Source organism: Carettochelys insculpta, chromosome 2 (genome assembly GCF_033958435.1).
Source record: "Carettochelys insculpta isolate YL-2023 chromosome 2, ASM3395843v1, whole genome shotgun sequence".
NCBI classification, from domain to species: domain Eukaryota; kingdom Metazoa; phylum Chordata; order Testudines; family Carettochelyidae; genus Carettochelys; species Carettochelys insculpta.
This window is the reverse complement of record NC_134138.1, coordinates 129,870,383-129,893,226: the sequence shown is the minus strand read 5'-3', so window position 1 is coordinate 129,893,226 and position 22,844 is coordinate 129,870,383. Positions and strand designations below refer to the sequence as shown.

The 22,844-nt window shown below is 43.1% G+C and overlaps 1 protein-coding gene across 4 annotated transcripts in view; it reads left to right on the top strand.

Moving 5' to 3' along the window:
* The window catches only part of EXOC2 (exocyst complex component 2), a 193,232-nt gene that overhangs the window by 88,098 nt on the left and 82,290 nt on the right, over positions 1-22,844 (top strand). For all 4 annotated transcript variants that reach the window (XM_074985929.1, XM_074985926.1, XM_074985927.1 and 1 more), the window contains 4 exons: positions 1,151-1,275; positions 10,352-10,420; positions 11,095-11,252; positions 13,933-14,054. In XM_074985929.1, the coding sequence (XP_074842030.1) occupies positions 1,151-1,275; positions 10,352-10,420; positions 11,095-11,252; positions 13,933-14,054 (474 nt within the window). The remainder of the gene's footprint in view (positions 1-1,150; positions 1,276-10,351; positions 10,421-11,094; positions 11,253-13,932; positions 14,055-22,844) is intronic.

Sequence of the window (22,844 nt, the reverse complement as noted above, 5' to 3'; positions counted from 1 at the left end):
CACCTCTTGTTTAAAGGAAATTGTAGAATGAATAGCTCTATATCCTTCAGTTCCCCACTCAGGGGCATTCCTGAAGAAAGTGGGACAACCAGGACATCACTTTAGTCTAGCTGTCACCCATTGCTGTCCTTTTGTCAGATGAGCATAAGTTAGAGCAGCATATGGGGCTAATACTACCAAAAGGTCAACATAGAGGCCCAGTTTCTTCCTCTTCCTCCTCCTGGCAGCAGGGAGAGGAGGTTTTTATTCTGCCTGTGTTCACAACTGGAGGATGCTGATGTGATTCTCCAGAAACTGTATGGCAAGGATTTGCTGGTTTTGAGTAAAGTAACCTCACCCCATCACCAGCCTAGTATCTGCAGACTTAGATTGACTCATCTCTGAAACTGGCTAAGAACAGTTTTTACTGCTCTTTTCTTCTTCTTCACCTCTTGTCTGCACTGTGGCAGGACCTCTCAAATTGCTCCACCTCCAATTGTACAAGAAAATCACGGGTCTCCTTTGTAATCACTTTAAATGTCTCTGCCTTTTGTGTACCCACATAGTTTATTGATTTTTTTTTTTGAGGTTCCAATTGCACCTGTCATCCAAGAGTCTCCAATTGTTTTACAAATATCAGTGAATTTAGCTTACAATGTCAATATCCATCCCCATTTTAAAATTGAAATTGTGAACTGGTTGAGTGAGATCACACTGGAAGTCTATAGATGATTGGGAAGTAAAACTCAGATCTCCCATTTCCCAGTCTTTTGCCTTAATCTCAAGATTGTTGTAGTGACTGCATTGACCCTTCTGCCACCTTTTCTTTTAATCACTAAGCCTCTGATCCTCCCTGTTCAGTTATCATTTAGCTGGTTTAAAAGCAGATTTATGCAAATGGAATATTACGAGGTACAGTATATTTGAGTAGGGTCATATGAGCACCTCTATATAGAAGACATAATATATGTATACTGCCTCAAAGAACACATGGAAATAAATCTTGCACGTACACAAGCTGTATGCCATATGGACCAAGCTGTAAAATGTTGTCATTTACACCTGACAATTTATAGACATCCATGATAGATCAATTTTTTTAGATCACACATGGTAAAAATAGCTTTTATTCTTAACTCAAAGTTACTTATTCTTTTTCTTTTCCTCGTAGCTTGGCGCTGTAAAGCTCCTCAACAAGTTGCATTTGTTGAGAAGCTGACAAAACTTGTTGTAAGTCAGCTCCCCAACTTCTGGAAGCTCTGGATTTCTTATGTGAATGGAAGCCTTTTCAGTGAGGTATGGGTTGATGCATGCAAATAAACTCCATGTCTTCCACTAGACAAAGCTCATAGAATTATTTTGTTTGAATCTGCATTTGAAACTCCAGAAGTTTAGTAACTCAGTGGAGAAGAAGCCTGACTAAGGTATCTTTACAGTTTTTACCCTACAGAGATTTGTAGAATGACATAAACAATTATAGATATATGGATTGGTGCTTGGTTTGGGATGAAGCAATGGACCCATAAACGTGAACTGAATGTTCATCAGCAAATTTACTAGGGACACATTGGTAAGGATGCCATCTTAAAAAAACTGAAGGCTTCACAAATGTTTTGCTGTAATATAGTGCTCTGAGTGATTTTCCAATAATTTAAAGGTACATAGTTTCAACCCTACTTGCAAGATTATCAGCCAACTGTCCCATGTTGCATCTTACATTTAGCAACATCTAAGATCAGGTCTATGCTCATCAGGTCTACCCTGGGGAGGGTCACATTAAGGTACAGAAATTGATCTACATTAATTACGTAAAGTCAATATACCTTAATCTGGCCTTCCACACCATCTCCACTAAGGGAGGTCAACAGAAACCTGTGCTCCCGTCAGCTTCCCTTACTCCTAAGAGGGGGGCCAGGAGTACTGCTGTTGATGGTGTAGCCCTGTTAACTTTGAAGAATCTGGATGTGAGTTTAGATTTAACCTTTCAAAATGACAAAAGCCTAGAACTGTGTGTACGTGTACACACACGCACACACACATCTGTAGTGTAGTGGCATGTGTCACAGTTGTATTTATCACTCGTCCATGATTTATCCTTCATCCCAGATATGACTGGGAGCTTTCAAGTGGTACAGTAAACCTATAGATGAGTTGAGATAGTGTTACTCTCAAAATGATAAAACATGATATTTGGATAGTTGCAGAAACCCTGCAACATGACAACAACTACAGCTTTTACTCTTTAAATTAATTTCAACACTTTACATGGTTTTATTGGGCAAAGCTACCAAATCTTTGTATTAAATGATTGTTTTGGTTTTGCATGGACAAATTATGGTTTTTGTTTTTCCCAGAAATGAAGAAGTGGTTTAGCATGTGACAAGTGTTGAATATCAACATTATGCAATCTAACACAGAATGTTTCACATCGCATACTCTTAACTGGCGAAGTTTCTCACAAGTGGTTATAATAGTTTTCTGTATTTTCAGTTGAAATATGCTGATCAGATCAGTGTCATGCTGAAGGTTGTGCATCAGAGGCCATAGATTGCAGTCTGATACTTTGTACTGCACAATGGGTAAATAAAACAATGGGAGAATTCCTAATGTAATGCTTCTACATTTGCAGTAAACCCTTGATTTAACGGACTAATATGGGGGGATGGGGTGACCGTTCATGCCAAAAGACCATTAAATCCGAATGGTTATAATGTATGACCGTGCACTGACCTTGCCAGCCCATCACTCTCTCCTGTCTTCTTCCCCCCTACACCTCCATCTCCCTCTCCCAATTACCGGGAGAGGAGCTGCCCACTGGCCTGCTCCTTACACCTCCTGCAGCTCCCGATGCACTTAGGGCTGTGGTTTCCCCAGCCCCTTGCTCTGAGCTGCCCATGCGAAGGCAGAGCGGAGCTGCTGCCCCCAGCCTACCAGCAGGCAGCAGCCCCCGACACTGCAGCTGCTGCTCAGTGCCATTGGAGTCGGCGGTAGCTGGGCACCAACATGTTCTGTGCATATGGGTTTGGGGGAGGAGAGCTCCTGCACCCCACTGCAGTCCCCCATTCCCCCACACAGCTCCTCTGACTCCAGTGGCCCCGGTGGTTCCTCCAGCCTTGGTGACCCCAGCCGCAGAAGCAGGTCCTCCAGGCCCAGCAGCTCTGGTAAGTCACTGGCTTTACTGGGAGGAGGGTGGCTGGCGGACAGCGCCCTTTATTTCCTGAGTCCATTATATCAGAGTCCGTTAAATCGAGGCTTTATTGTATAAGCTTTTGTGCATCCAATATAGCATATAGTCTGTCTAGTATGAGGTTTTAATTTGTAATTGCCTGTGCTTGAAGAGCTAACCTCTGAAATATTCTACAAACCAGCTTTTTAATTCAGGGACACTTATGCATAGCTCAGTACTAGTGTCTATGATGACGGTACAGAGTATCATATTATGAATATATAAAAGTTGTGACAGGAAACAATAGATCTAACTAGAAGTAGTGAAGACAGTCCACAAAAAAGGCCATGCCTCTATACTGAAGAAGGAGGAAGAGCATGTTAGAGCTTTTACCAACCATGTCATCAACAATATGAGAAACTGATTTGACCTTGTATCACATTTGGAGGTGCTCATCAACAAATGTACAGGATCGTGTCTGTTGTACAGTAGTCTTTGCTGAAAATATCAGATGGTGGTGAAGAACAGATGGAGAAATTTGTGAGAGGTGCATTTCGGTCTAGCTACCACTTCTTTGGAAGGTGTATTAACTGTAGTTATAGGGGAACTTTTCTGAGTATTGTGGTGAGCACGTGTACTGAGGTGTTACAGCAGGGCAAAGCTCTGCAGCTATGCCACTATAGCCTTTTATGTATAGACAGACCGTAGGTCACCCAGTGGGATCTGGCTGTCTCTCTTTCTGGTGATGATGGAGCAATAAGAACAGACAAAGCTGAATTAGGGCATCAGTTGAAAGCTCAAGCTGAAAAAAATCCATTAACCAAGAGCATACAACAAAGAAACCATAGTGTACCTCTCAGATGGCAATGCTATCATACAAATTATAGTGAGAGACAAATTCTGCACATTTTGATAAATTAATGGCTCAGTACCTGAGGCAGGTTCTAAAAGGATTTGAAGCTACTTCTGTAATTAGAGTCTTTGACAGGTATGACAAGAGTAACTGTGAAAACTTCTGAAAGATGGTTCTGTACAGGATCTAAGGTTGGTTCAAGAAATCACAGGTGATTGCTGGACACCCTATGTTTACATGGGAAAATGTTTTAAGTCATGGCATCCATTGAACATGCAGTGGCAAAATTCCTCTGTGAATATACGCTCCAATATCCACCCGACTGTAGGCTCATGCACAAATCCAGGCTTTTCCAGTCGTGAAGCAGCAGTGCGATATCAGTGGAGCTGTTAAAAAAGCACAAGATCTGTACCGTATTCAGGAGAGAGCTGATACAAGGATGCTTCCATATGCTGTATGTGTCATATGGCTTTTGGTGTCAAAGTAACCGTTGTATTTAGGTTGCCTGATACAGATGGTTTGGTCCTTGCCGCTCACTACTTTCCAAAAGTGAAACACACACACACTGCAAGGATTGAAACAGCCATTATTACCTGCACAATTGAGAAGTGTCTTTATAGCTGGGCTTGTAACTTGTGATGCCCTCACTCCTGATATCTGCAATGGACTTCCTGCTCTACATGCCCTATCAGCATGTTTCTGGGACATACCTAATTGGTATATGAGAAAACAATTTACGTTAAATGATGTCAAAACCAAGTGATCTTACTGCTTCAGAGCTCATTCCAAATGGAAGGTTGTGGTGGACAAGCTTCACATTCTACAGCAAGAAAGTTGGTAGCAATCCTGTATGACCAGAGTGCAGGGAAAAAGGGGTCTCGCGGAGATCAGAGTGGTTTGTGCCTCAATCTAGCCATCAAAAAGGGCAGGTCACTGGCCAGGATCCCACCATGTGAGGAGAGTTTTGAAGTGTGTGTCACAGTGCATCTTGGCAAAGAAAGGTTTGGATGTCGTCCCATACAGCTAATGCAAATAATACATCAGCGTTACAATGTGGATGGAAAAATGTGGATGATGAATGACTTACTGAATTCTTCCAAGGCCCAGTGGCATCTGTGCTACTTCTGCAAAATCTTATAGGCACTCCCTGAGTCACAAACCTCCAACTTACAATCACACACATACGAATAAAGCTACTAACAACATGCTGTTGTTTTAATAATTTAGACACCTGACCGCCTACTTGCACAAGTCATAGCCCTTGGGAAGTAGTTGTGGCAGCACAGTGTACACATGCATGTGCTACTCATTTGTTTGTCTGCTGCGTTCTGAGTGAAGCAGTGTGCATTCGTTCCATTTGTGAGGCAAAAGATAGGTGGATGAGTCGTGATGATGATACTTTTGTATCAAGGAAAAGGAAAGCTGTAAGTTTTTGAAGTGAAATTAGACATCGTTAAAGCATTCAGAGACAGGAGAAACTCCATCACAGCTCAGGTGTGTGCCTGGTTTAAATCATTCTAGGACTGCAATAGTCATCAAAGACAAAACCAGAATTTTAGAATCTGTGAAGGTATCGATACCCATGCATTCAACAATAATATCAAAAAAGAAAGAAATTGTATAATTTCTGATGTGGAAAAATGGTTCAGTTTGTGGCTTGAAGAACAATACCGGTATAAAGTGCCCGTTAGCTATGTTGATTCAAGAGATGACTTAGTCTTTATGAAGACATGAATAAGAAATTAGGTGAAAGTGCTTGTGATGTTGAACCATTTGTGGCAAGTTGTAGGTGGTTTTAAAGGTATTAAACTAGGGCAAACTTACATAGTATTAGGATGAGTGGGGAAGCTGCTAGTACTGAGGAAAAAATCATTGTCTTCATATATTTGCTGTTATGATTAAGGAGGGAAACTTTGGTGCTCATCAAATGATTAATGTTGACGGGATTGAACTGCTTTCTGAAAAGATGCTTGAGAGAACATACATCTCCAGGAAAAATAAAATGATGCCTGGTTTTGAAGCTGCATAAGATTACTTAACTCTTTTGTTTGGAGGGAATATTGCTGGAGATTTCAAGCTTAAGCCACTCCTGGTTTGCCATTCTGAGAACCCTAGAGCATTTAAGGGTAAAACAAAAGCTTCTCTGCCTGTTGTGTGGAAGCTGAATCGCCAGGCTTGGGTGACTGGCTATTTCTGAAGCCAGGTTCTTTCAGCATTTGGTGTCTGAAGTTTAAACTTTTTTGTGCAAAAAATGATATTCCATTCAAAATTTTTCTTGTGTTAGCAACGCACCAGGATACTTAGTTTTCCTAGATCTTCATCCTGATATCAAGCTTATGTTTCTACCTCCTGACATAACTGCCTTGTTGCAGCCAGGGGACCAAGGAGTTATAAGACAATTTAAAGCTTTCTACGCACACAGAACCTTTGCCTAGGTAATTAAGGCTACACAAAGGGCAGATGCTTGTACCCTGCAGATTTCTGGAGGGGTTGCAGCATTTATGCTGTAGTGAAGAACATTGGGGAGCGTTGGCATGAAGTCATGCAGACCAACAGGAATGGGGCTTGGAAAAGAACCCCTTCTCTCAGTTTGTTACAGAAGAGTGGTCTGAAGAGGTGTTGGCTGAAATGCTGGTGCTGAAGAGATTTACAGCTTAAAAAAATGTCTGAGGCCTATAGGACAATTTGAGGGGGCCATGCCACTGTCTGAGGAGAGAGACCCAAACTCCTCCAGGTTCGCTTCGGTCTCCCGAGTTGTCATATGTGCCCACGTGTCCTACCTCATATGTGCCCACCTGTCTTACCTTCTTTTTCTCAAATTAATTTCCTTATGACTGCTTCCCTACAAACATTTTTTAAGAAAAGTGCCCCAAAGGAACCATTGTCATCAACCTCTAAGTCCTTGAAAGTGCCCAGAAGTCATCTGTAGGGGCTCCATCTACCTTCTCATCCTCCTCTAATTAAAAGTGCCTTTCTGCAAGTGCCAGCATTGAAAGCAAATAAAACCCCCTATTTCTTAATAAATTGTACTTTTTTTTTCTGTTTTGTTTATTTACTAGTATTGCAATAGCTTTGTTTTCTGCTATTTTTCATTGCAAATATACAGTATTTCAGCTACGTTATGGGTTAAATGGGCTTCTATGGGGGTAGCCTGGGATCCTAACCACCATTTATAACTTTGTGTGGGGAAAAATCATTCTGTGTTCCAACCAACCCGCTAACAAATGAACTTTTGGAACACACTGTATTCAGAAGTTGAGGATGTTCTGTATTTGTGCCACTATCAGTATAAGTTGCTGTACAATCTCTTTAGTCGCAACATTCTTACCTGCACAGAACTGTGTACATGTCAAGGCAACAGCAGCAAACTACTCACTTAAAACAGAGAGCATAATGATGGTCACCAGATGAAGATAAACTAATGTTGCTCAGAACTGTCACCAGCATTATCACATTACAATGAGAGCATTCCAAATTTATAACCAGATTTGTTTTCGGTTGTTTAAATTGTGGTAGTAGTGTTTGGAGACCACAGAGTAACACAATTTTATGTCTTTGAATAATACTTAATGTTGTTAAACTAAAACAATGCAAATTATTTCAAAGTAATCTTCTTAACATGTAGATGGCATTATTTTTGATCCCCCATTTCTAAGGTAATAGCATCAGATGATGGCTCCGTGTCATACCTCATCTATTGGTAGATCTACTGAGCTTCCAAGTGATGTCTGAGCTGCATGTGTATAGAGGGGGTACGTTAAATGAACTAACTTGGTAGTGTCTTCTGCTTACCTAAAATCTTCAGCAGTGGATGCATTGCATTTTCCCCCTTTCACAATTGGAAACCCAAGGGAAAGAGAGAACACGTATTTGGAAATGCCATATAGTAATCCAGGAGTAGTGGCAGTATTAAAATTTGAGTTTGACTCATACCCACTGTTTTTCCCATAAAGAAGTGTGTCATGAGATTTGTGAAGGAGATGAGTATCCTCTTGAAGCTTTTAATTTTAAAAATAACTAGTTTATGGTAATGCATTTCTGGTTATTGGAGGTAAGATTTGGACTTTAAACCTGAGTTGTAAATTCATGTGGTTTTCTGTCTGTGGATTAACAGTAAAAGAGAAATTTCAAGAGACAATTAAAAAAAACACCATGTTTTCAGTTGTAAATCAAGTTGAATTGTTTGCTGAGTAAGAGAGAAGGCAGCAATTTTGTGTAATGCCTGGTCAGAACATTGTTTGCATGCTAAAAATAAATTTTGAGTTCGTTTGTGTGTTGTTCTGTTAGGGAACCTATACTGTACTTCCGTACGGCCAGATTTTTGCCTTGAGAAGCAACTCATCCTCATCACTTTGCCTCCTTTTTTGTCCATCTGTAGGAGATGGACAAAATCAAATGGACTTCAGAGGTGCTAGTTGCTCCTAGTTATCTGGAAATGAACAGGAGCCTAGGAAACCTAATTAGAAGCCCTGAGGAGAACTTCAGCCCCAATACCCCCACAAGCTATAGAATTTTGCCAGCAGTACAGATTTTAGACACCATTGAAGTTGTCCTTATATTTCCTTGCTATTCGCTAACATATTGTTTAGTATAGTTTTGAAGATGAAGAGAGAAGATCATGACAGAATCATACCCAAAACCATTTGAGTGAAATTCAGAAGCCTGGAATAGATTAACTCTAAAAGAAAAGAAAACCTAAGTGATAAATAACAAGCTGGTTGTATTTTTTGTTATGCAGTTATGCATGTATTTTTTTTTTCTTGGCATGAAGGCAGGCTGTTTGTCTTAGAATATTGTCAGTTAAAGATTTATGTGCTATTTCTAACAGCTTAAAAAGTTTGCTACTCTTTGAACCGCTCAAATCCATATGAAGTAGCATATGTGAAGTCAAAACAGTGAAATATAACCGTTGATCTTACCACAAAGTAGTTTTGGTCTGTCTATGCAGGAAAGGGTTAAGATTTTTATTCAACGAAATCACCATGGGGAGAAATATCTAAGATTTTTTTTCTTTTTAATACAACTTCACATCACAGGGCTTTAATGGAGCAATCAAAACTGTTTTAAATCTTTAACTGAGTAACATTAAGAGTACGTGCAAGAAAGAGAAGTTTATTCAATATGATTGGGTTTTTAATTAGATCAATAAGAAGAGGACATCATGTATAAATTCATCAGCAATATACAGGAATTTTTCTAATGTATATAAGAAGGTATAGTTTGGAACAGTAAAGAAAAATGAATTTAAAGAGTTTTGACTATAAAACTGCTTTCTATTTAAATTTCTTGTCACTAATTTTATGCTAATTACAACATTTACGTGTCATTCATAAAAATAACCTGAAGAATGTTTAACAAATGATAAGTTATAAAATAGGCTTATTTAGTGATTTAAAATATATTGCCTATACACTGCTTTAAGGAAAGTTTTAACAGTATCTTTTCCAAGCCACAATTCTGCTAATACCTCTTTTGTCCAGTAGATGTCACCGTGTATACATTAAATTGACAAATACTCTTAGCTATCAAATTTCACCTACTTCTCTAAACTGATCTTTTAAACTGCATTTTCTATTAAACTTGCTTTGTGTCATGGCACACTTCATGCATAAATACATAATTAGCACTTGCATTTGAAACCTGCTAACAGTAAGAGCATTATTCAAGCCATATTCTTTTCTTCACACAACTGTAACCAGAGTTGCTAGTACAGATGTGCTTTCATGCTTCTAAATGTTCAGAGCTGTGAATTGTCCAGCAAGATGATGATAAATCTTCATAGTAAGTCCATTACAGATGATTTAGTCCTTCACTTTGGAGAATAATGGCCTCTGTCTTCTGAAACCAAGTACTAAGCCAAAAGAAAAAGGGAACACAAAGTACCTTAGTGCTATCCATCATTACAAAGAATGTACTTTATTTTAGACCCAAATATTCCTCCAGGCACTTCTCACCTAGTGGGAACATGAAGATTCTTTGCCTGCAGACCTATTGCCGGATTGAGCCCTGGATTTTAGAGCTCTTTTAACAATTGTAATGCAAAATCATAATAAAATGTTGCTTGACTTCAATGAAGCTTGTGCTTCTTGCGCTGTTTTTATCTCCACATTTTGTTTTAGGTTGGTATGGCACATTGTGCCTCCACTTCAACATTAGTAACTAGATAGCTGTGATAAGTAATATTTTGATACTTTGCTTGATAGATGTGACTTGAGTTAGCTTCTTTTATCCCATTGTAAACTCATCACTTTCAACCCCTTTGCTTTGATATGCTTTTTTTTAGAATAGTTTTAAAATTGAAAGCCGTGGTTACCAGGCACTGATACTTTTCAATTGTTTCTCATTTTTACAAGACTGCTGAAAAATCTGGTCAAATGGAAAGGTCAAAGAAGAATGCTAGGCAAAGACAGAATGATTTCAAGGTAAGCTTGGTATGCAGCCTTATTTTCATGTAGGTGGTCCTTTGGATTATGACACCTATAAAAGGTTTGATTCCAAACTGTTGTGATCCTGGACCTTTTAATAATCAGGCCCCTTTAAGGTTCAGCGTCCAAAGAACGCAAGTCACTTGACTGCAGTATCCTGCAGAGCTAGATAAAAGGCAGATATCTGCTAAGTTCACGCTCACACACCATCTGCCATTTAAGAACCTACCATCACATTTGATGCCTTTGCAGACAATTAAGTTTCAGCTGTGGTGGGCCCTGCATTTTGGAACTCTCTTAATGTCCAGCCCCTGAAATCTATTTGATCCCCCTTTTAAAAAAGTTACATCTTTTATTAATCACAGTTGTTTTTGGCAGTGTTTCTTACCTATGTTTGTAATCTTTCCTTTCCTAATTTGCTCCCTGTTGTTTTATGTTTGTTAAAATGATTGATTATTTTACATAGTATATTTGTTTTAATTAATTGTACAATGCTGTGGTGTGTTATTCTGTGGGTGTTTGCTATGGAAGTAAATCTACATTCCTTATTGACATTTGAAATATATGGCTGCAGTTTCAAACTAGATCATGCGAGAAGTAGATAACGATTTAAAAACATTGATGCAGTTTCTAAGTATTTATTTTTGTGCTGTTCTTTTTTGATGTAACAGAAAATGGTTCAGGAGATGATGCAGTCCCTGGTAAAACTGATCCGTGGCGCTTTGCTTCCATTTAGCCTCAGAGAAGGAGAATTGAGGCAGTATGGTGGCTGGGAGATGAAATCTGAGCTCTCTGGACAGTGGCTAACACATGTCATCCAGACTGTCAGGTAACAGAGGTTATTGGTTTATATGTCATGAGTCCTTAGTATGCACAATATAGTCCTAACGACAGGTGGGCAAACTACAGCCGAGAGGCCACATATGACCTGTCAGGTGTTTCAATCCAGCCCTTGAGCTCCCTCTGGAGAGTGTGGTCCTTGTAGCTCCTGGAAGCAACAGCATGCCCCCTCCTGGCTCCCACCTATATGTGCAGCTGGGGGGTGCACCTACAGCTCCCATTCATTGGGAACCGTGGCCAATGAGAACTGTGGGCACAGAGCCTGCAGACAGGGCAGTACTCAGAGCTGCCTGCCAATGCCTCCATATATGAGCCGGGCATCTCGATTGCACAAGGGCCTGCCACTGCTTTAGGGAGCTGATTGTGATAAGCAATGGCCAGAAATAACTGAGCCCCTCTGCACCCATACCTCCTGCTCCTGCCCTGTTCCCTTCTCTGCTCTCTAAGCCCCTTGATCCCAGCCCAAGCCCTCATCCCCACACACTCCAACTCTCCGGCCCTCATCTGGAGCCCCCTCCTGCATCCTAAACCCCATCTGAGAGCCTGCACCACCTCACCCCACTCTGACAGATCCTTCACCTCCTCCCACACTCCAAACCCAATTTTGTGAGCATTCATGGTTCTCCATACAGTTGTCATCGCCTAATATGACCCTCAGGCCAGAAAGCTTGCCCACTCCGGTCTTGGACTGCCGTTTCTTTGTTTCTTCAACTTACACATCATTAACGTTGCAAAGTCAAGGACAAAAATTAGGGATTGTGAAAATCAAGATTGGCCGTGAAAGATTTGTTCAGCCTATTTATACATGTACGTTGCAGGATACTCTGACATTACTTGATCATCTGCTGGTTTTGCCACAGGACCCTTGTCCCATTACACAGAAGGAAAGTGTTTTTTAGATGAATCAGGGTTGTGTGGTGAATAAAGTATTTGTCTGTAGAACTTCTGTTTCATTTGTTGAAGATACCGAAAACTGTGTAGTAGATGCGGCAGGAAATTACGGGGAGAGGGGTGGCCTCATAAATAAGGCAATGGAATGTCATCCTGGAGTTGGATTCTATCCCTGCCTCCTCTTAAATTCTTATGTAGAGTTGGGCAAGCCACTTAAACGAGAGTTTTCATGGGTGAGCTCTGTATGTATATCTCATTTCCTATGTGACTAAATGAGTTAATTTTGGCATATAATCAGATTAGATGGTTGTACTGATCAGACAATAGTATTGCTATGAGCAAAATTGTTGGTCGTTACCAGATGACGTTCCAGAATCACGGGGATGTAATATTGGTATACAGAGTGGTAAAAGTTTTAAGATTTGTGCCCATCCTCTGCCCATGCCTGCTCCCAGTACCTTCACTCTGCTCAGAAAAAGTATCAGGAAAGATGACAGCCTCCTGGTTGTGGGTGGAGGGTTATCAAGTGCACATCCTTAGTCTGGTTCCTGCTGCTAGCTGTTCCTGCTACCTATGCACTGCTCAAGATCAGGAGTAGGGAAAATGGTAGTGCCTCCATTTGCCTTGTTCTTACCCAAATGCAAAAGCATTACAGAGGTGCAGTGAGCACAGTGTCTTTTGGTAGGCAGTAGGTTTAAAACAAACAAAAGAACGTACCTTTTCGCACAAGGCACAGTCAGCCGATAGAGCTCATTGCTAGGAGGTGTTGCCAAGGCCAAAACTTATACATAGGTTCAAAAAGAATTAGCTGTTCATAGAAGATAGGTCCATCAATGGTGGGTGCAGCCCCATGCTCTGGATGTCCATGAACCTCTGACTAGTGGAAGCTGGGACTGGATGGATCACTCAAGATTTCCTTGTTCGCGTCATTTTCAAAGCATCTGGCATTGGTCATTATTGGAATATCATCGGATTGTGGGCTAGATGGACCACTGTTCTGATCCAGGACAGCTGTTCTTATGTTCTCAACATTTACACAGTTACACAAAAGGAGTTGGACGCAATTGCAGCCGAGACTGCAAAGGCTGCTCTTTATAAGTTTAGGAGAATGGCAAGGCATGCCCCCCATTCTCTTCCACAGTGGTGCTGTGCTGGCGGAGATGGTGTTGGGTGATTCTGTAGGGCATTATCATTAAAGATGGCACAGTAACTGTGTTCCATGTTGACATCTCAAAGAATTTCACCCTGCTGTGGTGGTATACCTCTATGTTATGGCTTACTGCAAGTTCTCTTGGTGTGTATTTTATCTATTTTTTATTACGATCATCCCTATAAGTGTCCATCATGGACCCAAATCCCATCATGCAACAGGCTGTACAAACACAGAACAAAAGTAAGGTTCTTGTTGCAGAATCTTCAGTATAACTTTAAAGCAAGAGACAACAGATGGATACAGACACATGGAGAATTGTCAAGAAATGACAAGACAATATCGGTCATTGTGATAGGCAGCAGTGTTAGCAAACCAGCAAACTTTAAGTTTCTACAATATAAAAGTGAAGATCTACATTGATGTGGTTTCAACAAATGTTTGAACTAGACAGAAAAATGTACCTATGGTATTATGCATGATCATGCACTTCAAAAAGCTTACTGCTGATGGGACTACAGTATCCATAAGCAAAAGAAACTCCTATGTAACTTTGTGATATTTAACAACGTCGTCTAGAAAACTGTAGGTTTAAACCTGTGCTTCCTTTTATTTCCTCTCCTTTCAGGCTTAGTTATGAGTCCCTTACTGCACTTGAAATACCAAATGATATGCTTCATATCATCCAGGATCTTATTTTGGATCTTCGAGTACGTTGTATAATGGTCACCTTACAACATACAGCTGAAGGTAATGAAAGCAGAAATGTGCAGACATGCATATGGATAGGATTTTTTATTTTCTCTTTGGTTAAATCAGGCAACATTTTAGAATAGATTGTGGTCACATTTGGTACTTGAATCAATAACGAGATCACCTATCATTCAGAATCACAAGTCCTGTAAGGTTATTCTATCATTTCCCTTACAATACTCAGTTGTTCCCTGCATATAAGCCTTTTTCCCCTTCATTGTAAGGCAGTATTTCCCCCCCCCACACACACACACTAGTTTGGCATAGTTTCTTCAAACTGGATGAGTTAATTTATTTGTACTTTTTGTCATGACATAGCTTTTCCATGCAGTGAATCAGTATTATTGACACTCTACTCTATAAATTGAGCTCAAGCTTGGGTTTTCTTTTTTGAGTGAACAAATCGTAAAATCTTTACACAATATTTTAATTCCAATTTTCTCAGGAATGCTTAGCATTTATCTGTAGGGTCTTACTTGGCTCTTTGGGTTCATAAATTCATAGATGTTTTTAAGGTCAAAATGGACTGTTATTTGATCTAGTCTAATTTATATAGCACAGGTTGTAGAATTTCAGAGAGTTATCCCTGAATTAAGCCCAATAACTTGTGTTTGACCTAGCACATGATTTTCAGAAAGAAATCCAGTCTTAATTTGAAGATTTCAAGAGATGGAGCATTCGCAGTTTCCCTTGGTAGTTAGTTCCAGTGGTTAAATACCCTCTCTGTTTAGAAATAGGGAACTGGTTTTTTGTTTTGTTTTTGGTTTGGGTTTTTTTTTTCGTGTTTGTTTTTTTTAACTTGTTTGATTTTTAACTTCCAGCTATTCGTTTTTGTTTTGCTGTACTCTACTAAATTAAAAAGCCCTTTTTATTATCTAGTGTTTTCTTCCTGCAAAAGTAGGTACTTGCCATATTCAAGTATCTTGACCATTTTGATAAGTTAAACATGAGTCACTCACTGTAAGGGATTTTTTCCAGCCTTTGTGTTCTTTTCTTCATCCCCTCCAATTTTTCCACATCTTTTTTTGAAATCTGGTTGCCAGCAATGGATGCATTATCCCTGTATTGGTCTCTCCAATATTGTATACAGATGTAAAACCATTTCCCTTCTCATACTCACTACTTCCCAATTTATGCATCCAAGGATCACATTAGCTCTTTTGGCCAGAGCATGACATCGAGAGCTCATATTCAGTTGTTTGTCCACTAAATCCTTATCAGATACCACTTTCCAGGATACAGTTTTCCATTCTACAGGGTATAGTTTGCGTTCTTTGTTCTCAAAGGTATATCCTTGCATATGTGTGAATTCAAACGCAATTGGTTTGAATGGGCCCTGCTGACCAAATAACCTAGACTACTCTGTACAACTTCCCTCTCTACATTACTTCTTACCATTCTGCCAGTCTTTGTCATCTGCTAATTTGATCCATAATGACTTTGTATGTTTCCAGATTATTTGTAAAAAATATTAGTGTCAGACCTAAAATTAATTGTTTCAGAGCCCCTCTAGAAAATCCCCTATTCGGTGACAATTCCTCCTTGATAACTATTTTGAGACTCTTCAATTAGGCAGTTCTTAATCCATTTATCATGTGCTTTACTGATATTTAACAGTGCTAATTTTTGAAATTCAGTGTTGTTGAGTGCTCAGTCAAATGCCTTACAAAGGTCCATGTGTAACCAGAAGTCATGTTGCACCTTAAAGACTAACAGATATCTGTTATGTGTTGGTGTATAAGCTGCCACAGGACTTCTTGTTGTTCTTGAAGATAAACTAACACGGCTACCTCTCTGATAAGTCTATGTATGTTAGACAGACATGCAATTACTTTTATCACCCAAACTTGTCATTCCATTAAAAAATGAAATAGGTGTTTGGCAAAAATCAGTTTTCTATAAAACTAATATTGGTATAGTTATATTGTCATCATTTAACTTTTTAATTGATAGCATCCCACAATCATTTTTCCTTTATTTTGCATAGAAATGCTTTGAGGCTAGCAAGCCTAGTTACATGGATCATCCTGCTTGTCCTTTTAGAATAATCACATTCATCCAGTCCTCTGGAATTGTATCGGGTTTTCAAGATGTATTAAAAATTAGCATCAGCCACCTAGAGATCTCTTTTTCCCAACTTTTTTTCATGTGGCTCTCATGGTGATCACTGGTTTGAGCAAACTCCTTTTGTTCTGCGATGGGCAGAATGCTAGACAGTATAGTGATGCTCATGCTGACCATTACAGGTAAACAATGCAAGAACAATTGAGGAAACCAATTGGGCAAGCAGGGTCTCTTCCGTTTTCTCAAGCAACCTTATTTCTGATACTTACCATATGTCCCAGTTCAGCAAGGTACTTAAGCACTTATCTAACTTTTAAGAATGCGCATAGTTGTAGGTAAGAAGTCAGTGGAACTACTCTTTGCTTAAACTTAGTCATGTGCTTTACTAAATCTGTACCTCTCAGAGAAGAACACCAGTAATCATACCTGATAGTTATACTGTACAATATTTTTCATTTTCAGAATGTTCTGCAGGGATAAATGATCGTGTACTGGTCTTAACTAACTCGTGATTGCTCATACTACATTTGCTTTGTTGCCTACATTTATTAACGCACACTAGCTGGCCCTTAAGTGCTCCTGTAATCCAAGTATAACAGTTCTATTGTCATGCTTTCATTGATTACTCTTTCACATTCCTGTAAAAAGAAAGCCAATCCTATTTGTTAGATTTCATTGTTTTAATCTTTGTTTTTCTAATCATCAGCCCTATAAATTCAGCTTGGCCTGTTAGGCTATGTCTACATGGCACTGTAAGCTTGAAATAAGCTACACATTGTCAGGTAGATTTTGGAACAGGTTATTTTGGCATGTGGCATTGTCTAAACAGTGACACATGCTGACATAAAGCCCTGTTTCAAGGCATCCCTGTGCTGCTCATGTGATGAGGTGTACAGGGATGCCGGAATAGCGCACTCCTTATCTCAAAAACTGTTTTGAAACAACAGATGCATTGCTTAGATGCTGGCAGTTGTTTCGGGATACCTTCGTATCCCCAAATAGCACCTGCCATGTAGACATAGCTTGACTCTCATACTGATTACTTTCCTTGTCATGTGATATGCCATCATTTGCAAATAAAGGTCATCCAAACTAAATTATGCCAACACCAAATTAGGCAATGAGGATTGTACAAGTGTAACTGACTTTGATTTAGTAAACAGTTCTTTTGATGATGTACGGGAAGAAATGTAATACAGCTCCCTCCTTTGTAATATGTATTAAAAAGAACTATTTCTAATTCATGCCAATTATAATTTTATTCCTCTCATGCCTGTGCATTGAGGACAGAATATTAACTTCAACTCTGAAATTTTATTGCTTGGATTACAGTGTACCTCATATTTGTGTGAATAATTGGTAGTTTATTCATCTTCATGGGCACAAGGGCTTTGTCAGTGCTGCTTAATTTTCAATTCTGTAATTTAAAAATTGATTTTATTTGTGAAAATGTATCCACATGAGAGAAGTTACCTAAGAGAACCTCATTACCACTGTCTCACAGTAGTAAGCTGTACGTTTTTTTTGTTATTGACTTGTAAATAAAATTTCAGTGGTAAATACAATTTAAACAATAATGGTATAAGAATCAGTTCTTCTTCTTCGAGTGTCCCCGTGGGTGCTCCACATTAGGTGTCAGGCTCGCCCGGCGCCACAGATCGGATCTTCCAAGCAGTTTCTGCCGGACCGCGCATGCGCCGGTGCGCGCTGCTCCCTTGCGCGCTCCTGGCCACTGTGCGCGATCCGGTCCCCCCCAGTTCCTCTTAACCGCCGTCGGCTGCAGACGGAATCCAACTAGGCTATGGCCAAGTTAGCGTATTCAATGGTTTTTAGCTGTTTTCTTTAAAGTTTTCAAGTTCTTAGTCTATTGTTAAGTTAGCCAGTTGTTATTTTCAAAAAAAAAAACAAGAAACAACAAGCGGGACAGAATTCAGTCCAGTCCTAGTAACAAGCGGACCACCGGAGGCCAGGAGCCTAGGGCCATTAGCCCTCCTGCCGCGGCAGGCTATCCGAGAGGGGGAAAACAGCACAGAGAAGGTGCTAAGTACCCCATTAACAACTAAAAGACTCACCAACAATGTCCTCTTCAGGATTCAAGAAATGTGAGTCTTGCCGAGAGGCAATGCCAGCATCTGATGGGCACAGTCACTGTATAAGGTGCCTTGAGGAGTCCCATGTCACGCAGAAATGCTCCTTCTGTGCAAAATTAACAGCCAGAGCAAGGAAGGACAGGGAGGTGCGGCTTAAAATGCTGCTATTCGACAAGGCCCTCCAGCCAGATGTGCCGGAGCGGCCGCAGCAGGAGGGACCCTCCGGGGCCCATAAAAGGAAAGCTGCTTCCCTCACCCCATCAGCGCAAAAACGGAAGAAAGTCTCCCCAACCCGATCCCTGCCGGCAGCAACAGCGAGCGGGACGGGAGGAGCGCACAGCCCTCAGCCGCAGCAACAGCTGATCGACAGCAGCACGGAGAGCCACGTGGAGGCGGCTCAGCCTCCGATGATCAAACAGCTGCCCCACACCACAGGCAGGGCGGCGGCTAAACAAGCGCCGGGGAACCGGTGGTGCAGAGCGTGCAGGCACGCAGCCTGCAGGCACCGGAGGACACCGCCCGCGCGGCACCGCCCAAGAGCATGCCGAATGCGGCGCAGACGGGGCCGAGATCCCCTGCACGTCAGGGGGCGGAGCCACCCCCTCAAGGGAGGGGGAAGGCTGCACAGAAAACAAGGCACTGCAGCTCCTCTCCAGACAGGGCTGCAGAGTTGCTTTCTCTCAGCCCTCCGCTCATGCTGCGGACTCCAACTAGAAGGCAGGGGTCCCCCCTAGCCTACCCGGAGCCCCCGTCTCCATTTTTACAACCAGCTTCACCCTGGCTGGGACCACCCTCACCCTTCTTGGGGTTTGAGCCGCTGGAGTACTATCACAAATCGCTCTCTCCAGTGTCCCATGTCTCTCGACGATCTCGCTCCCCCAGACTCAGGGGGTATGCACCAAGGGAGTAGTCCAGGTCACCTTCCCAAGAACAGTGCCCATGCTGCCATGGTCGTCCCTATCACGCGGGGCATAGACACCACCGGCATTCTACCAGGGAAAGATCCCCACAGACGGTCCCGTATCCCCGAGGGCAATGACGAACGGGGACAGACTCAAGTATCTCAGGGGGAACTGGTTATGGAATCCCGAGATTTTCCCTCACAAGCTTCCAGCGAGCGGATGTACCATCGCCAACAGGAACCGGAAGGGTCCAGAGAGGCGTATCCTAGTGGTTTCTCGCTCTCGTCCCCGGATGAGGCTACGGCCCCGGGGGACGTCCATCCTCCGGACGATCTCAAACAGTTTCAAGAGCTGTTTAAAAGGGTGGCCTTCACGCAAGGCATCCAGACAGCAGAGGTGCAAGAGAAACACCATAAGCTCCTCAAAAATCTGAGACCTCCGGCCTCCTCCAAAATAGCAATACCGCTTGACGAAGCAATCTTGGAGTCCACCACTACGATATGGCAGACCCCTGCGACTATTCCGCCTGTCCACAAGAGAGCGGACAAGAAATACTTCGTGCCGGCGAAGGGCATGGAGTTCCTGTTCAGCCACCCACAACCAAATTCCTTGGTGGTAGAGTCGTCGCAACAAAGATCAAAGACATCTCAATTCAAGACAGGGGGAACAGACAAAGATGCCAAGAAGCTACAGCTGTTCGGCAGAAAGGTCTACTCCTCCTCCACACTATGTTGCGAATGGCAAATTACGCAGCACATCTAGCAAACCACAATTTGACAACTACACTAGGTTGACCTCCCTCATGGACTCGCTTCCAGAGGACAAGAAACCGGTGCTCAAGGCCATTGTGCAAGAAGGCTACGCGGCCTCGAGGACGGGAGTTCAGATCGCCCTGGATGTTGCGGACACAGCAGCACGCCCCACAGCTACGGCAGTGGTGATGCGAAGGGAGTCCTGGCTCCAGACTTGGGGTATACTGAGGGATCTGCAGGCGAAGATCGTCGATCTCCCGTTTGACACGCAGAAGCTGTTTGCTGAATCAACTGACCCGGTCCTTCATTCCAGTAAAGATTCAAGAGCCACACTTAGGACCCTGGGGATTTACACCCATCCATACAGAAAGAAAAAGTACTACCCTCAACAAAGACGGTACCAGTACCAGCCACAGCGTCCCCAGTACCACAGGGGTTACGAGCAAGGGCAACATCAACAGCACCAGCAGTACAGAACTCCCAGGCGACGTTCCCAACAGAGCCGGGTGTCCTTGGGGCAGGGCCAAAGGCCACAAGTTTGACACACAGATCCAGGGCTGCGCCATCACTACCATTGCACAAGGTCATCCGAAGCTGTTATTCCACCATCGCCTCCGACCATTCTACGACCAGTGGCAAAGGATCACCACGGACAAATAGGTGCTGGAGATCATAGCCACGGGGTACGCTATCCCCTTCCAGTCGCTCCCACCACCACGACCTCCACCCAGGCCCCACCTCCAGGAGGCCACCCACGTAGCGAGGCTCAAGCAGGAGGTAGACCATCTCATGCTCACAGGGGCAGTGGAAAGAGTGCCGGAGCAACTGCAAGGGAAAGGGTTCTACTCGAGGTACTTCCTCACGGAGAAAAAGACAGGAGGCTGGAGGCCCATCTTAGATCTTCGAGGCCTCAGCCGGTACCTGCGCAAGCAACGCTTTCCGATGATCACAATCGCCTCCATCCTTACGGCACTGGATGATGGAGATTTGGTTCGCAGCCCTCGACTTACAAGACGCGTATTTTCACATAACTATCCATCCGGCTCACCGACGATTCCTCCGGTTCATGGTAGGCAAAGAACATTTTCAATACAAGGTCCTACCGTTTGGCCTCTCCTCGGCCCCCAGAGTCTTCACCAAGACCTTGGCAGTGGTGTCAGCCTACCTGCACAGACAGGGGGTATTTATATTCCTGTATCTGGACGACTGCCTACTCAAAGGGGCCTCAAAGGAAGAGGTACTACGCATGATACGCGTCACAGCAGGCACGTTCTCTTCGCTCGGCCTGGTTATCAATCTGGCAAAATCAAAGATAGAGTTCATAGGGGCACACACAAATTCTATTACAGTGAGAGTGTATCTACCAGAGACACGCTTTTGGGCCATGGGCTCCCTCGTGCAAGTCATCACCTTCAGCCCTACGGTGCCGGTTCTGACGTGCTTACAGCTGCTGGGCCACATGGCAGCAGCGACGTTCGTAGTACAGAACGCCAGGTTACACATGCGCAGCATGCAGCACTGGCTGGCGAGCGTATACGAACCGGCAGCACACACCGTTCACAGGGTGGTGTCGCCCACAACAGAGGTGCACAAATCCCTGCAATGGTGGGTAAACCCCAAGAACATGCTAACGGGTACCCTTCCACCAACCACAAATATCGGTTTTTCTTACTACAGATGCCTCCCACATAGGGTGGGGAGCACACATGGGCGAAGAGGTGACGCAAGGACTGTGGTCCTCCACGGAACAGTCACTGCACATAAATATACTGCAGCTCAGAGCAGTGTTCAACGCCTGCAGACACTTTCGAGACCATATACAAGGCAAAGTAGTCGGGATCAGTACAGACAATACCTCCACCATGTTTTATATAAATCGGCAAGGAGGAGCTCGGTCCCGTGCCTTATGTGCGGAAGCAGTCCGGTTGTGGAACTGGTGCATCGCCAACAATATAACCTTGAAAGCCTCGTACTTACCAGGCGCTCACAATGTCAAGGCAGACCAGCTGAGCAGGCATTTCGCACTCACGCACGACTGGCAGATCCGTCCCGATCTGCTACGACCGATTTTTCACGCATGGGGCTTTCCCCAGATAGACCTGTTTGCCACTCTACACAACAAAAAGTGCCCACGATTCTGCTCCAGGGCAGGACTGGGACGGGGGTTCCTGGAGGACGCATTCGCGATCTCCTGGAGGGGCCTCCTGCTTTACGCTTTTCCTCCCACCGTGCTGATCCACAAAGTCTTGCAGAAAGCCAGGAGGGAAGGAGCCCGAATGATCCTGATAGTCCCAACGTGGGATCGACAGCAATGGTTCCCCCTACTCCTGTGCATGTCGGACCGTCCACCGATGCCCCTTCCGGTGGCGCTGGATCTGCTCACGCAAGCCCAGGGGTCCATAGTGCATCCGCACCCCCAAGGCCTGCTACTACAAGCGTGGTTAATCCATGGCTCAGCTCCCTAGAGAGCACATGCACGGAGGAAGTGCAACAAGTCCTAGAAAGTAGCAGGAGGACTTCCACCAGGAAGACCTACAAGCAGAAATGGACTCGCTTCACGGCATGGTGTTCTACCAAACAGCTAGCACCCCTTTCGGTGCCTATACCTGTAATATTAGAGTATTTACTGGACCTCAAGAGAGGAGGACTCTCACTATCCTCGTTAAAGGTCCACCTTGCCGCCATTTCGGCGTTCAGACACGAAGAGGAAGGGCACACGGTGTTCGCCCATCCCATGGTTACCAGGTTCTTCAAAGGGTTGGTAAGCCTATACCCCCCTCGGAAACCGCTTCCACCTTCGTGGAACTTGGACCTGGTGCTTAATGCGTTAACGGGACCACCGTTCGAGCCTTTGGCCACGGTTTTCCCTCCGCCTCCTTACGATAAAGACAATCTTCCTTCTCGCAATCACGTCAGCTTGCAAGGTGAGCGAGCTTGCGGCAGTTATGGCAACGCTACCCTGCACTGTTTTTTCCAAGG